This window comes from Heteronotia binoei, chromosome 4 (genome assembly GCF_032191835.1).
Source record: "Heteronotia binoei isolate CCM8104 ecotype False Entrance Well chromosome 4, APGP_CSIRO_Hbin_v1, whole genome shotgun sequence".
NCBI lineage: Eukaryota > Metazoa > Chordata > Lepidosauria > Squamata > Gekkonidae > Heteronotia > Heteronotia binoei.
The window spans coordinates 32088981-32105760 of NC_083226.1; the positions used below are offsets into that span (position 1 = coordinate 32088981).

Below are 16780 nucleotides of genomic sequence, written 5' to 3' on the forward strand. Positions count from 1 at the left end.
TTCCACATGTGATTTGAGCCAGGCCACTGTCCTTTCAGTCTCAGCCCTGTAGCTGCACCATACAGGGCAATGATGCTGGTCTACCTGACAGAACTGCAAAAAGGCTCCTTAAGATAAGGCCTGTGAAGCACTCTGTACACTCCAAAGTGCTATGCAAATATTAAGTAGCATTATGCTTTTCTTCTTGATGTACCAAAATGCAGGCTTTTTATTACAATGAACACGGAAAATATTCCCCAGAGTCTTACCCAGAGTCAAAGCTGTATCCAGACACATCTGGAGATTAAAAAGTGACAGAATTTTTACCACATGTTCTTCTCAATTTGTAAATAGTTGGATCCTGGCACAGAGAAAAGGTCTTTTTGTGGGGGGGGGGAGACCCCCAAACTAATTGGGATGGTTGATGAGGCGCAAACACAGAAGTTGCTGATACTAAGGAGCGGGGAATATTTATGAACGGAATTAAAATTCTCATTCTAATATGGTGGATGGAATTGAAGCTTTCACATCTGGGGTCATTCAGAAATCATTTATGCTTACCACTTCTGTTGATGTTTCTGCATGTTCTGAAGTAACATGTTCTTGAAGAGACGTTTCCGTATAACCCATTTTTCCACAATAAGGACAAGTAAAAGACTGTGGCTGCTCTACAGAGAAAGCTTCTCCACCATAGTACAAATCTGGAAAAACAAAAATATTTGGGCTCATGAAGGATTATATTTATAAGGTAGGGGGAACAAAAAACTCTGAAGAACTTTTAATTGACAACTGAGCCAAAATCTGCATTCCTAGCGTAAGTATATGTCAATTTTATAGTCTATTGGAGTCATGCTGATGTATAGATTTTAACTTCTGAATTCATGCTAGGCTTTTGTGATACAACTTAATTACAAGTTTACCCCCCTTTGCCAATCCCATACCTTACCCAGAGAGAAAAAAGTTCAAATTTAAGAATCCATCAAGAAATCTAGCAGCATATTAAGTCCAGGACTTATGTCCTACGACTAATTATCCCAATGATGGAATGCTTCAAAATGCCAGCATATTAAGGTATTTGCATGCTGTTCCTTCAAGACCTATCATTTTAGACAATAATTAAAAGTACTTTATGAATCATCTCTCCTTTCTCTCACAACAAATTCTGAAGTGGTAGCAGATCGCTGGAGTCATATCACTATGGGGTGACATCTCTCAATTCTTAAGTGACTGTATGTAGTCAAAACCTATCACTCAAAGGGGAAAAAAATGCACCAGCTTAAACTTCAAGTACTCCTGCACAAACCCCAGTGACATGAATATTAACTGTAAAGAGCAGTGCTCAGTAGACTGAGCCTAAAGAAGGTCAAGCAGAGTCTCCATGGGCCTGAGTGGGCTAGTCCTAAGAACACAGGCTTGCTTCCTGCGGCAAATCACCCCCCTTCCCACAACACCAGTGTTAATCACGGTCAACTTCTGAATCAGAACACCACAGGGAGAGTGGGGCAGTGGAAATGAGAGAAGTTGCTGTAAAGCTGGTTCCCAACTGGAAAACGGCAGTTAGGAGGAAGTGTTACATCTGCACCAGCCAAGAGTGCAACCTTCAAAACTTTGCAGAATATTCTAAGAGCTCCTTGAAGCCTTAGAACAGTAAACTCCCACTTAGAGGCAGCAGGTCCAAATACAAGAAGCAGAAATGATGGGCAGAGAGAACCACAATTCCTCTTCCTTGTGTGCTGCTGGGCATACAGGATGAGGGAAGTTCAAATGTAATACCTCTCTTCAACTGAAGCCCCCTCAGAAACACAAACTGCTTATGCACAGTTATTAGAACTAGGGCAGTACTTAAAGAATGTGCTTGGTGCTCAGCAAGACTGCAGCACTTAAGCAGCTTTTGATGAGGCCACATAAGTAGCAGCAGTACTGTTTATAACAAGGGCACTAGACGCTGGTATCCATGGCAGGAAGCTAAGAAGTCCATCACAAGTTCAACCAAAGAGCATAATTAGGAAGTCTAAAAATCCTCACTCTATTCAATGAATACAGTTCTCATACTTGCAAAAGAGCAATTTCTATATGGAAGAGCAGAAGGTTTTGAGAGTGCATCAAAATTCTCAACAGATTTTGGCAGGGGTATAAAGTTGTGTTGCCATTACTTGGCTTATCCATCAGCAATCATTTCAGAGGCTTGTCATTCATCTGAAATCTCTCTCTCACCACTTATTAAACTGGGTGTCTTAAAGGATGCAACTGTAGCTTTTGCATCATGAATCTGGCATTATAGCAATGTCACTTGTCAAGACACAGATTCCTGTGAACATGTGAACGCTGACATTTAAAAAAAATTAAAACAATTCAACAAATTTATTTAAAATGAAATCTGCTTAACTATCACGGCAGCATGCTGTGAATCAATTCATACATGCAGGTGTGCACTCAGTAGAACTTTCTTAATAACACACTTCAAAACAGTCAAGGTGGTGGGGCTGGGATTTCTTGTTTGAAAGTGCCTCCCAAGTCAAAATCTCCATGATTTGGAAAGTTCTTCCCATTCTAACTTTGTCTGAGCAGTGATATTTTTGCAGTAGTGATTAACACTCTCCTCTACCTACTCTCCAAGTCTGGTGATAGTTGGATTGGGAGGGCATGAGTGCCAGAAAGCAGGTGCCCCCAGGTGGTTCGTTAGCTTGGGAGGTGGTAGAACATCCCCTCCCCCAATGTGCTAGAGACCCCAAACTGGCAGCACACTCTTCAGCAGCCTCTTCTCTACCTGCTTTCCAAGTCTGGTGAGACTTGGATTTCAGGCGCTAAGTTACAAACCAGGTGCCCCCAGCAGAGTACACAGCTGCCATCATTCATTCTTAAAGCCATCCAAGTCACAGAAGACCTCTATGGGATGCCCCTTTGCCTGCCCTCCAGGTGGTATGCAAGCTAGCTTCTGGGGGTGGGAGAAGAGATTCTAGGGTGTATAAAAGTGCAAAACTGGGAGTGTGTTGAATACCCAGGAAAGCAGGTGGAGTGGAGTAAAACACCTGGCAGAACAGGAAAACCCACAGTGCAACTTTTGCCCAGGTAACTGAAGCCCAAGTGGAAAGGCGGTCTTGCCCAGGTAGAGTGGAGTAAAATAACGGGCAGAGCAGGAAAACAGAGCAGGGGTATCATAGCTGGCCCTGGCAGGTTTGCAATGGCTTCTGAGCTAGTTGGTTTTGGTAAACTGATAGAAATCAAACATGAAAACAAAAGCTTATTATTTAATAATAAAGGTGATGCAGTCTAGTCAAGGGAAATGTTTTCCAGAATGGTTCAGGAAGTTGGATTTGAAAGCCAAAAAATAAAACAGACACACTGGCATGAGCAGAATAACAACCTCCTGCAGAATCCCTAAATTTTGGAAAATGAAAGATAAAGAAAGGCAACAAATATGAACCTCTGTAACTCAGGTCTCTAAACACCACAGAATTACAAGGAAGTTGGTCTGTTCTCTATGATTAAAATAAAACAAAGCCCACCAAAACAATAAATTAGGATTTGAAATACAAGAAATAAAGGGGAAGGGGGTCCCTGAAACCAATACAGCACAAACAAATGGGTTCTGTGAATAAGCAAGCTCCAGAGGTAACAAATAAATTTGGGGGAAATAAGAAAAAAATACACACAAATGAATTCACCTTGGGATGAAGGTCCCTTAAACCACAGAGGAGCAACTGGCAACACCTTCCCAACTGGGAAAGGAAAGGAAACGTCCTCTGTGTGAGCACCAGTCACTTCCGACTCTGGGGTGACATTGCTTTCACAATGTTTTCACGGCAGACTTTTTTACGGGGTGGTTTGCCACTGCCTTCCCCAGTCATCTATATTTCCCCCCCAGCAAGCTGGGTACTCATTTTATCAACTCGGAAGGATGGAAGGCTGAGTCAACCTGGAGCCGGCTACCTGAAAACCCAGCTTCCACCGGGGATCGAATTCAGGTCGTGAGCAGAGCTTAGGACTGCAGTACTGTATCTTTAACACTCTGCGCCACAGGGCTCTTGATTCCTCAACTGGGAGAGGTGTTTAAACTTGTCCCACAATGTGGGGATAGAGGACAAAAGGTGTCCCTAAACTCTAGCACCCAGCCAAATCAACAGTCACACAACTCAAGCTGCTGGCAAAGTGAAAGCAGCTGACTCCCATGGAGCAGAAAAGAAGATCCATGATGGGCTCTCAGAGCTGCCAATCAAGCCATGGACAAATGCCATTGGTGTTTCTAGGGCTCCCGAAGTCCACCTCAGCGTTGCCTAGGAATTGATTGCATTGGTGCCAGGCTGTCTGGAAAAATGAACCGACAACGACCCAAATTAACTCCCTATGAAAACAGCTGGTTCATTTTCCAGTCTGTGCACAATGCAATGAAATGAACCAGTTTGGAACCAACCACAAATCGACCCATTTTGAGTATGAATCATGATTCATTCTGTGCCCATGCCTAGCTTGAACTCATCCATCAGGCAGCTTCCAGTATTTGAGTTTTTTCCACTGTGACGAAAGCTGTCAAGACTTTCTGAGGTTCTGCCCACACTAGGACCTTTTGTTGCCTGCTTCAATGAAGAGGCAGGAGAAATGCAGTTGGAGAGAAGATCTGCCTTATTAAAACAAGCTGAAGAACAAGAGCTAAGAGCTGCCACCTCTAGCAAGACACACCCATCAAGGAAGTTCTTTTGATCACACCTACATTGGGAAACGTTTCGGTCATCACCTCTGTCTTTGTCTCATGTATGATCAAGGCCCAATCCTTATTAAAACAGGGCAGCTCTGTCAATTACTGTGATGGGTTTCGCCTTGGAAGCCACTCAAATTCACACAGACACTGCTAGAGGCACATAAATACAAGGAAAAAGCCTTTAGGGACTTTTTCCCAATTATACCACTACAAACCATCTCTGAGAAAGAGCAGCCACTGTTGCATTATCTTGATATTTCACTAAATACATTAAATGCTCAAAGAAGTCTACCCCCTACACATACAACACAAAACCATCCCCAGGTCATGTCCTGAAGCAGAAAAGAAAGGCAAAAGTATGGGGGACAGCCCAAATTATTTCTAAATGTAGAAACCTGGCAGTCCTCAGGAGGTTTAAGAAAAAAAAAATCTTCCTGCATAACCATTTCCCAACTAAGTCTGCAAAAATTACTGTCCCACAGGTATTTTTATTAGCCTAACTGCTCACTCATACATCTCTCCATTAAGACATACTAAAGGCTTAAGATGAGCTATTTTCTAATTTATACAAGCTATCTAAACTTGGTCACCTGGAAGAAGACCTATTCATCAGAGGCAACCGTGCATTGACTATTTACAAGTCTGAGCTATTTAGATTAAGCTCAACTATAAAACTCACATTGCTAAGTAGATCAGGAAATCAAGAGCAAACATATGCTTTCATGCCGACAGTTCAGACAGGGAGAAGGGGAGAACAGAAAGAAATCCTGGCTCTACTCTGCAGGTCGCTATAAAACCCTTTGCAATGCACAGTCCTTTTAGCAAGGCTAAAAATGAGCAACCAGAACATGACAGGAAAAGGCAGCAGTCTCCACCATGAGCAACTCACAGCCTGCAATAACTCTGCACAGGGTTGCACTACTGTTAGCTCAATTTCTCCAGGATGCTCAAAACAAATCATATAGCACTTTTCCCCAAGAGCAGGCATCTTTAGTCTGCTCCTGAGCAGTGGAGACAATGATCATGTCCATCTGATGAAGGAGGGAGCTTTCCCTCAGCACTGCCAGCAGCATCTAAAGATAGCCTCTTTGCCAAAGGTGCCCAAGTGCTACAAAGAAGACTTTATGTGCTATAACCATGTAAACTACACAATATAACCATACATACTATAAACCACCATTAAAAAAAACAGAAGGCAAAACAAAGCTTCAGAGAGAAGATCCCCAATTAATGCTACAACTTGCAGTAGATGAAAATAGTTGATCAGGAAAAGACAACCCCCATGGCATGCATAGTCCAAATTTTAGCTCAGGTGGAGGTGCTGGTGTTTTCACCATCATCATCATCATTTTATTTATATCCCGCCCTCCCCGCCGAAGCAGGCAACTCAGGTCCTCATGTATGCACAGAGCCCTTCAGTGTGATGCACAGAGCCATGAAGTATCCAGTTAACCATGCCCCTAAAGAGCAGGAAAACATGAAATAAAGCCAGGAGTGGCAGCAATACATGAAAGTGGTTAACAAAACCAGTCTGCTCAAGCAAATTATTGCACATGGTAATGAAAAGTGTGAAGCAGTGACCAAAGGGCTTCTCTGATGCTTTAAAAAAAAAAAAACCCACAAAAATTACTAGTTTAATAGGACAAATTTTCTTTGGCTTTAGGAGACAGCCTAAAAATTTAGAAACCAGATTTTTCAGACTTTAGGGATTTTTAGTTAAATGACTGTAGTTTGTAATCACTGCTACCATAAAACTAAATCCTAACCTCTTTACAATTTCTTGCAGTTTTAATTAATTTTATTGTTTTTATTAAGCAAAACCATTATGCTACATAAACAAACAAGAGAGACCCATTAAATTTGTGAAGGGTGAAGATCAACTCTGTCCCCCAGGCTGCCCTGCCCCACCCCCTCTTCAACATGGTCCTCTTTCCTCAACCCTCCTACCAGTCACATGCCAAATCAGCTGGGCAGCTGAGGGGAGAGGCAGGAAGGCTGAAGCGGACAGTGCATTTCCCACCCTTCCTGTTTAAAGCCTCTTGCTGCTGCCACTGCCATCCAAAAGCTGTGGAGGGGAGAAGAAAGTTTGTTCACACCTAACAGCAAAACCAAAATACTTCAAGAAAGAAGTTTGGAGGACACACTTTCTGCTTCAACCTTCCCTCCTCTCTGAAGCTCAGTCGACTGAGGTCTTGAACTCTTTTACGCCACTTGTACGCACCACCTCATTTCTCTCTCACACACTGCTGCTCCTACCTCACCCTCTCCAAACCCTTCTAGCTGCTGTCCAGTCTGTGTTGTCCTACCACTTTCTTGGATCAGGATCTTTAAAAAAAAAAACTCCTTTCTAATGATGATTATGCTCTCACAAGACCTCAGTTAGCATTTCTTTGTTGGAGATGCAAGGTACGCACAGGGCAGATTTTGCTTCTCTGAGTTTTGTTTGGGGGGGGCTTTTTTAACTTAACTATAACTTTTTCTGTTTCTCATAATTACATTATGGTTTTTAACTGAATCCTGGAGACAGTAAACAACTGGTTAAGAAATGAATTCACCCATCACCACTGAATGGTAAAAAGCTACGTTTATATATAAACAAGCAATGACAAGAACTTTGTGCACATTTCTTTTTGTCTCATACAATGAAATATTCTGATGCAAAATGATAAAGGCTATACAAACAAAACTTATTTGCTTAAAGGGGGAGGGGGGACAGAAAATCTTTCTCGTGTTCCGCCACAGGGGAAGACTACAGAATTCTCAGGTTACATTCTGCGAGAGTATGAATCGCATCAACGTGACTAAACAGGCACATACACAGAATACTTACCAAAATCTACCCTTGTTAATATGCACTGCATTGGATGGTCAGTTGTATGCCTTGTCGTTGTTGCACCACTTTCATAACAAGATGCACACAGATCGTAATCGTAGCAAATTAAACACTTGTATCTGCGACCTCGAAAATTTCCTTTTAAACATGCATCGCAGCTGACACCTGGGGGGAAACCCACAAAAATTCATTAATGCCAAATTATACTACATTTAACTAGGAATTTTTTCCACTTGGTAATATCTACAGCTTTTAAAGTGACTTTTTCTGTAATGTTATTGTTTTGTCCTCACTGTGTGTCACCTTGAGTCTCCCTTGGGAAAAGGGCGAGGTATAAATAATAAATAAGCTTGAATATAGCTGCTAAAATTACTCTAAGAAAATGCTCTATTTCACTTGCCTAAACGATATTTTATTATTCAGTTCCCAAAACAGTCCTATCCTTTTCCAAATAGGTATACATTTAACAGCACCCAGATGTTTAACTCTTTAAAGTATTTTTATCCTACTTTCCTCAAAATATTGAAATTTGCAAGTGTTTGATTACAAGCTATTGTGCACTAAAGGCCAAAGATGCTGCATTTCACTATTTCAGGACATATCCAACATATATCCCTATAAACTACACAAATGAAATGTCTCGTTCATATGAGAAATTTTATATCTAGAGTGTTCAACATGAAATCTGCATGGTCCCATGCTGTGTTCAACATGAAATTTTTATCCCCATTTCACTAAATAAAATAAATGTGTAATTTTCTCCACTCTGGTATTCACGTCAATGTACAACAAAGCATAATCTGGAAAATTAATTGCTCATGGGCATGTCATATAGTAACCCAAAATATTACTGGCACACATCAACAGGAAGGTACAGTTGAAACTCCATTAAGATCTATTCTGACAAAGAGAACATGTAAGCACCAATCTCTGTGTTAAATATGGTGTTTGTTCCAGTAAAACTGTGCCTTTAAGTTTGGAATCAATTCAGAAACTTAGTCCACTCTAAAGAAAGGGGCCATCAGTGTCACAGTAACTCTCAAATCAATCTGCCAATGTTATTCAGATTGTAGAGTGCCACAACCAAAGATGTGAAGCAAGAAAGACATACCATTCCACTGTAAAGACTGTGCAGGGAGAAAAAAAGTGTACCAGTCTTGCAAATCTTGTTCTCAAGTTTCATTCACTGCAGTATTTGAAATTAAAATATTCAAATCCTGATTTGTGCAGATATGCATACTAAACTTTTCTTGGGAGACTGACTATTCAATAGCTAGTTCACCATCATACCTTTTAAATGTAGATGTACTAGCTGCCATTCTAATTTCAAGCCATCAAAACTGGCATATGTGCACAGCAAGATCAAACATGTTATATGAGAGTATCTACAGAATAAAGAAGGTAGTCCTTAACAACCACCTGAAATATTATTTCAGTTTGTAGGCACTCAAATCAGTTATTGGTGGATTTTAGTCCTATACTTTAACAAGAGCTGAAGTTAAAATCTACATACATGTTAGTCTAATATCAATATGCCTCAGTTGGCATGTTACAATTTATTATTTCCTACTGAAGCACATACCCATCATAAAGGCAAGGTAGTCCTCTGTGCAAGCACCAAGTCATTACCGACCCATGGGGTGTTGTTACATAATGATGTTTTCACAGCAGATTTTTTACAGGATGGTTTGCCATTGCCTTCTCCAATCATCTACACTTTACCCCCAGCAAGCTGGGTACTCATTTTACCGACCTCGGAAGGATGGAAGGCTGAGTCATCCTTGAACTGGCTACCTGAATCCAGCTTCTGCTGGGGTCAAACTCAGGACGTGAGCAGAGCTTGGACTGCAGTACTGCAGCTTACCACTCTGTGCCACAGGGCTCCCTATACCCATGAGTTAATGTAAATCTTTCTAGCATTCCAGACATTTCCCCTTTCAAACTCAAACAAGTTTCCCTAATCAGTACACCTTTGATTTAAATTTTAAAAGTAAATGATTTGCAACACAAATATGATTTTAATCTTACATTTACAATTTTGTAATAAACCAAATCTGGATTCCAAAATTTTTAAGTAGAGCCAATTAAAGCCAACAAGTCCTGAACCATAAAAACTTCAGTCAAGGGTTGGCACCCAATGCCAGAGTTACCACTGAGTACTGTAATCCAATAAGGAACCAATAGTTACAGCCACCAAGAGAGAACAAAAGCTGGCATGGTAGTGCTGGCTAGCAGAGTAAAGCTACAGAAAAAAATTAAATTTAACCAAAAAGCTAATCTGAGTCCCATCTGCAAAGCCACCTTGAGCAGGTCTGAGAAACTGCATATTAATTTTCTAAAGAAGTAAGAAACAGCGATATCTGTGTAAATGTCACACACCCCAAAAGCTGGGGTGGCATCCAGCAACCCAAAATGGCAGGCAGAAACATGGCAGTCATAAGGAGCTATTGGCCCCAGCCACCAAGAGAGAGTCAAAGCTGGCCAAGTAAATCCAGGTAGAAGAGTCAAGCCAAAGCCACATCAGGCAGGCAAAAAAATGGCATTCCCTTCCCCCATTGAAAGCAATTCAGTTAAAATGAGTTCTAGAAACTTTACAACAGTAACAAATGTAATCTTAACTTTAAAACCATTATTATCCTTTTATTATTATGATTATTCTGAGCTCTAAAAATCTACAGGGAACTGTAGTATCTACTCTAAATCATGTCAAATTTCTCAAGACCAGGAAAAATCTTCACACAACTGTCAACTCCCATGTAGGGGTGTGCAAAGAAAAAAAAATACGGAATTACATGGATTCGGAAATGCACGGGGCCAAAAAAATACGGAATACTGTGTATTTCCTATTACCGTACTCGGAATAGCTGCATATATGGTAGATGCGCTGCTATTTCTGAATATACAGACCCATTATACCCTATGGCTATTGAAATCAATGGCAAAATAGGGTATATTGGAAGCCGCCTGGAGGAGAGGGGGTTTGAGGGAGAGCCCACAAATTTGCAGGGGACTCTCCCCTACAAACCCCCCAAGTCCCAAAAAGATTGGGCCAGGGGGTCCCATTCCAGGGGCACCCTATCCCACCATTATACCCTATGGGCCATTGAAATCAATGGCAAACATAGGGCATAATTAGAGGCTACTGGGGGCAGGGGGTTTGAGGGAGAGCCCCAAAAACTGCAGGGCAGCTTCAGGGGACACGCCCACATGCAACCCCCCTTGCCCAAAAAGACTGCACCCATCTGTGGGCACCCCAAAAAGAACACTGCTCCCAATGGTGAGAAAAAACCAATTAGAGCCACTTCCTCACTGTAATAATCATGGGAAAAGTGGCTCTGGGGAGCAGGAGGTTTTGAGGAGAGCCCCCCAAACTGATATGCAGCTTCATGGCACTGTTCCACACAAAACCCACAAGGCCAAAAAAAATTGGACCAGGGGGTCCAATTTCTGGGGCACCCAAAGCCAAACCTAACTTCACACCAGAGAATCTATATAGGACCCAAATGCACTACATCCCTCTATCTACTCTATGAACCCTGCAGGCCTGGAACCAATATAAACCCAGTTGCCAACGTCACTGTCACACAAAACACAATCTGCTCAAGAGCAGACCTGGCTGCAGCAAACACAGATGCCAGCTCTCCAGCCCTGCCACAAACAACACAGGGAGAGCTTGACAAGCACAACAAGCCTGCTGGTTCTGGGTCTCTCACCCAGGTGCCAGCTTCCCTGCCACAGAACACACAATCTACAGATGCCAGCTCTCCAGCCCTGCCCCAAACAACACGGGGAGAGCTGGCCAAGCACAACAAGCCTGCTGGTTCTGGGTCTCTCACCCAGGTGCCAGCTCCCCCCCCCCCAAACCAGAACCAGAAAAAAGGGACAACAGGAGCAGGCCAAGAAACTCAACTGTTAAAAATGTGGCCTTTTAAACAATGAAAATTAGGCCAAACGCCCCCCCCCCGCAAGAACCAGAACCAGAAGAGAAAAGGAACAGCAGCAACAAATCAAACACAGAATCCTTTTAAAACAGTAAAAAACTTAACTTTTAAGAATACAGGAACTTTACCAATCCCTTCCCTCCCAAAAAAATCCCTTCACCCTAACCCCAAGAAATGCAAGCCACCCAAATCAAGAAAAGTAAAAGGACATTGCACTTTTAAAAGTTCTCTCACTAAAGTAAGATACGGGCAAATTGGCAAACCCCCCACCCCAGGCCCCCACCCCAACCCCCTAACCCCAAATAAGCTACCCAGTACTCACCCACCCAAATCTGGAAAAGTAAAGGGACTCTGAGTCTTAAAAAGTCCTTTTACTAACTAAAATAAAAACAAGAACCCCGAGACTGTCTTACCTTAGAGACGTCTTCTCTTCTCAAGGAAGGTCAGGAAAGGCTGAGAGAGAGCAGCAGCAGCTGAGGCCAAGGGCCAGCGCAGCACAATCTCTCTCTCTCACACCAACACACCAAACAACAGCAATGGAATGGAGTCCAGACAGGCAGACTCTGACCCTACACAGAGCAGTTTCAAAAAATAGCACTGCTCTGTGATTGGCCAGATAACACTGTTTACTTGGATACCCAAGTAAACAAAAGAACAACAATGTAGCTGATGGCTGAGGGATTAGCCCAGCCATCAACTACACAAAAGCCCTGCAAAGCATGCATTTGCAATGCATTTTGCAAATGCATGCTTTGGATTGGCTGCTGGGGCTCCTCTCCTCCCCCTCCCTCCCTCCCTGATCCCAAGGAGGCTATGTGAGAGGCGGGAAAAGGCTTCCAAAGGAAGCAAGCAGCTCCCCCAAGGCTGCAGAAGGCTCCTTTCCCGCCTTTTCCACTGACTTCCGTATACTTCCGAATATCTACACGAAGTACACGGGGAGCCATATACGGCTCCCGTTTACTGACCTGAAAATGGAATCGGAAATATACCGTGCCATATACTTATGAATCAGGGGTGATTTGGTGGTCTATGCGATTCGGCTGAGCCGAATGCACACCCCTATTCCCATGCTTAATTGACTTATGAAGAATATGTTCCATAGTTCCTTCTTTTATACCAATCTTACCCATTTATATTCCTGCTTTTACACCAATCCTAAGAAGAGTTATATGCTTCTAAATCAGCTGGAGTCAATGCATTTAGAATAGCACTATTAATCACTAACAAGAGATTAAAAGGGACTCCCCCTCCCCATTTCAATCAACAAGCAGTGCAGTTCTGGTTTTACTCACTAAAAGGCACCCTCAAATACAACTGGAATTTTGGAGTTGATGCAAGTCTTCTCACCAGCAAAAGCCCAACCAGAAATGTGGGGCAGAAAATTTTCCAGTGCTTTATTTTTTAGGCAGAAATATTTCCCTTTCTAAAGATTCATTATGCTGTAAAACTAAAATAAAGAATGGATCTCATTGCCAATACAATATTAGGCAAGCCTGACAGTTTCAAAGTTGTAACTGTGGGTTACAGCTATTCCATTGATGAAGAAAGAGGACTGGGTCAATTCTGACCACCCAAAAAGCTATCAGACCTTCATAGACAAAACTACATGGTATGTAATAAGGAAAGGAAACAGGTGAGATAGTGTGAAAAGGCTGGTTGGAGTTGATCCAATGTTCTTAGGTGATTATTGCTAGAAAATGTGTTAAGAGGACATGTAAATCTCATTGGGATGGGAATAAAACCATGTAATAATCTAAAATTACATGTAATAATCTAAACTTTTTGAAAATCAAGGTATGAATTTCTCTGATTGGTTTCACAGGTCAAACCAAGACAAAGCTAAAATACTTATTTATATGTCTCCTCTTACATGGTAGAAGGGATACTGTAATCATCAATCCGATATGGAACTAATAAGTAATGCAAGTGATGCTGTAAAGAGTGAGTGAAACTAAGACACTCCAGCGACCTGCATCATGTGGCAGAGCTCAATTCTGCTGAAACAGAAGAGGAGACTCTCGTGTCCATGGGATAACATGCCCAGTTCTTGGAGTGTGCTAAATTTAGTGTGCCATTTACTTTCTATACCTTCAGGGTTTTCCCTTACAATTTAAGAAAGAAAAGTAAATCCTGCATTTTCTCCAATTTTTTCCAAATATTACTCATATAAAATAATTTCCACATAAAACTTGTAATTTATCTGAATAGACAAAATACACGATCTCCCCACCTCAATCCAATATTTCAGTTCACATATTTATCGCTATTGGACATTGCTACTGGATGTTGGAATTTTAGCACAAAATTAGATTGTTGAATACAAGTCAAAACAAAAATGCTAAATCAGATTACACTCTGTTTAGGTCACTGTCCAATATACATTTTTCCCCCCCAGAAAACAGGCATCACTGAACCTTGCCAGCCTCATGTAACATCAGATAACTTTGTGGCCAACTGGGACAGAGCTGTAAGTAGGTTTGGAATCTGTAGAATTTTTAGAATTCTACAACATCCAGTGCCACTAATCTGAGCCATGGAAATCAGGACTTTTTACTACAATGCAACTGTTTGTATGAGCTCTGTCTATAAGACGGCAGGTTTCAAAACCACTTCATTGCTTTCATGCCTGATGCACTCACAAGGACTGATTACTTCTGCGCTGAGGCCCAAACCATAAGTGATGGCACCAGTCCCATTTGTTCACAACTCAGCACCAAACATTTACATTTAGGGCGAGGAAAAGAGAGACAGCAGCAGGGTAAAAAAAAAAAAAATTCCAGTTCTAGTAAGGATACTAAGCATGTATATGATGTTTCATATCTGCTCCTTCAATAGCCATTTGAAATAACTCCATACAGTAGGCTGGTATTATTAACTATGTACCACAGGGGTGGAGCATTGAAGCTGAAAGAATGATAGAACAGCTTTTCTTATGCAAAGCTTATCCTGGGAAAGCATCATGTATTGTCTTCTTTCAAATTATCTGGTAAGCAACATTAATGAGGACAATCTCCCCCCCCCCCCGCCCCAACATTGCCAGACTTTGTAAATTATTGATAAGCAGAATGTGCATCACTGACAGCTTCATGTAACTGCTCTCCAAACCAGAATCACGCCCACACTTTCAGCTAATGTTCCTTCACCTTAATGGCAGGCAATGCATGAACCCTGTTTACCAGTTCCCTTGCCTTTCCACTGAGCTCCCTGAAAAGCTTTCTAAGGCCCTTGAATTTCATACGCCCTTGAATTTCAGTTTGTCTCTCTCATCCCTATGCCCCCTTTTACTTCACCAATGGATTATTTAGAACACCAATAGAAATAGGACAGAATCACTGAACACTGTGCCACTGGAGGGTAGAAGCCTGAAGATAAAAATGGCTCATCCTAATTTTAAATGATTAACACGCCTCTTTCCTAAGACTTTCTGTGCCTTTGTAACTTTCATGTATCCATTTTTTAAAGGGTGACATTTCTTGGTATCCTCCAGAAAATCCAAGACATGCATACACAAGTCCCTCACCCCAGGTACTCCACCCCCCAACAAGGTCTACTTCCGGTATTGGAGCACGGCTGGGAGAAAATAAGAGTTCAGGTACTGACCCAAGTCAATGTAGCTGTAAGCACTCCATTTACCTTATCTTAAAATCAAACCTGCATCAACTCTGCTTTCCATTCGAATGGGCAGAGCATGGTTTAAACAACGAAATCTACCACCTCATGTCTGAGCCTGAGAAAGGCGCGAAAAAGGCTGCTTTGGTTTAATGATTTGCCACTGAGTGGGCGAAAGCTTATGAGGACAAAAGCAACACTGTGGCAAAAGAACTGAGCTGTGCACCAGGCACCTCCAGTTCAGATTTTACTTTCTACCACAAACTCAACGACTGGCTTTAGCAGGCCTGTTTCTCAGCTCTCAATCAGCAGTATGGGGGGAAAAATACTGATCTACCTTGTCTATTGGTTGCATGTTACAAAGGTAACAAAGTGCTCTGAGCAATCTAAACTACTACATAAATGCTATGGATCTGTACACTGAAATTCTGCACTTGAATGAAATGAACCTTTGGTTTATTTGGTGGAAGTGCAAGAATATGAACTGCTGCACTTTGAGCACTGAGAGGGTTGTGTTTGACAGCATTTTTCTATCCTGTGATGTCATCTCTGTCCCAAGCTTGGGCCACAAATCCTTCAGTGCCAAAACTAAGGTAATGCGTGTGTTAAGATTAAGAATGTTAAAAATCGATTAGAATGGAGTGTATACTCAACAGAAATTTAGCTGATGAACATATATTGGAGCTAGCATAGACAGTAAACATACATTTGGCTTACTGTATAAACAAAGCAATTGCACTTGTTGGAATTCCACAGAACTACACTATCTACATTTGAGAAACAAAGCTCCACTATTCAACAGGACTCCATCTGAAAAGAACTGTGCCTTGCCTGAATAGTTATGGAAATTTGTTTACTGGAGGACACGTGGAAATGCATCTATAGCTGCAGTGCATAACACGGAAAACAGCACGTTAGCTGCTGCAAAAGTTAGCATGCATACCTGAATATGGAACAGAAACTAATTAACATAACTTCATCTCTTATCCTTTTGCATGTGTGTAATTCTCTTCAGTATTCCCTTGTCTAAGAAGGGCCTGACTTCCTATTGTGGCTTCTGCACCTCGTACATGAACTGCTGGGCAAATACAGCTGAGATCCAAGAGTCTCAAGCCACAGGCACTGAAAGGGCAAAACGTGTTATTTATTAGTCTATGTGCTTTAGCTGGCACATTAATCAGCTAAAACAGTGGCTCTTCACCTTCAATTCAGTACCATCCACTAAATATGCAACATTATCAAACGCCCCCAAGCCACAAGTGAAAGCTTTGGACAGAACAGCATTCCCCAAAAGTCACCTTTTCTATATTCATGTTACATACATGAAATATAGTTTTCACTTGAAAAGATGAGGATACTCCGACAATTGGTTACTCTCCCACCAGCAGTCCCTGGGAGTAGGAAGTAGGTTATTACTTCTGTCTCCAGCGTAGTGGAAGCACTCACCACACTCAATTCTCTTTCCTGCCTCCTTCTGAGGGCACACCAAGGAAAGACCTCCTCGCTGTTTGCCAAACTCTTAGGTTGTTTCTTCATATGCCTTTACTTCTGGATATGTCTACGCTCTTTTCTGTTCAGTGAAAAACACATACACACACAATATCTGCTTGATAGATCCAAGTGGGCAGCCGTATTGGTCTGAAGTAGTTGAACAAAGCAGGAGTCAAGTTGCACCTTTAAGACCAACTTGGATGGTCTTAAAGGTGTTCCTTGACTCCTGCT

The 16780-nt window shown here is 41.8% G+C and overlaps 1 protein-coding gene across 2 annotated transcripts in view; it reads right to left on the reverse strand.

Moving 5' to 3' along the window:
* KCMF1 (potassium channel modulatory factor 1) overlaps nt 1-16780 on the reverse strand; it is a 63209-nt gene that overhangs the window by 13305 nt on the left and 33124 nt on the right. For both annotated transcript variants that reach the window (XM_060237075.1, XM_060237074.1), the window contains exons 2-3: nt 7506-7673; nt 541-680 (exon numbers count right to left, since the gene is read on the reverse strand). In XM_060237075.1, coding sequence (XP_060093058.1) covers nt 541-680; nt 7506-7673 — 308 coding nt within the window. The remainder of the gene's footprint in view (nt 1-540; nt 681-7505; nt 7674-16780) is intronic.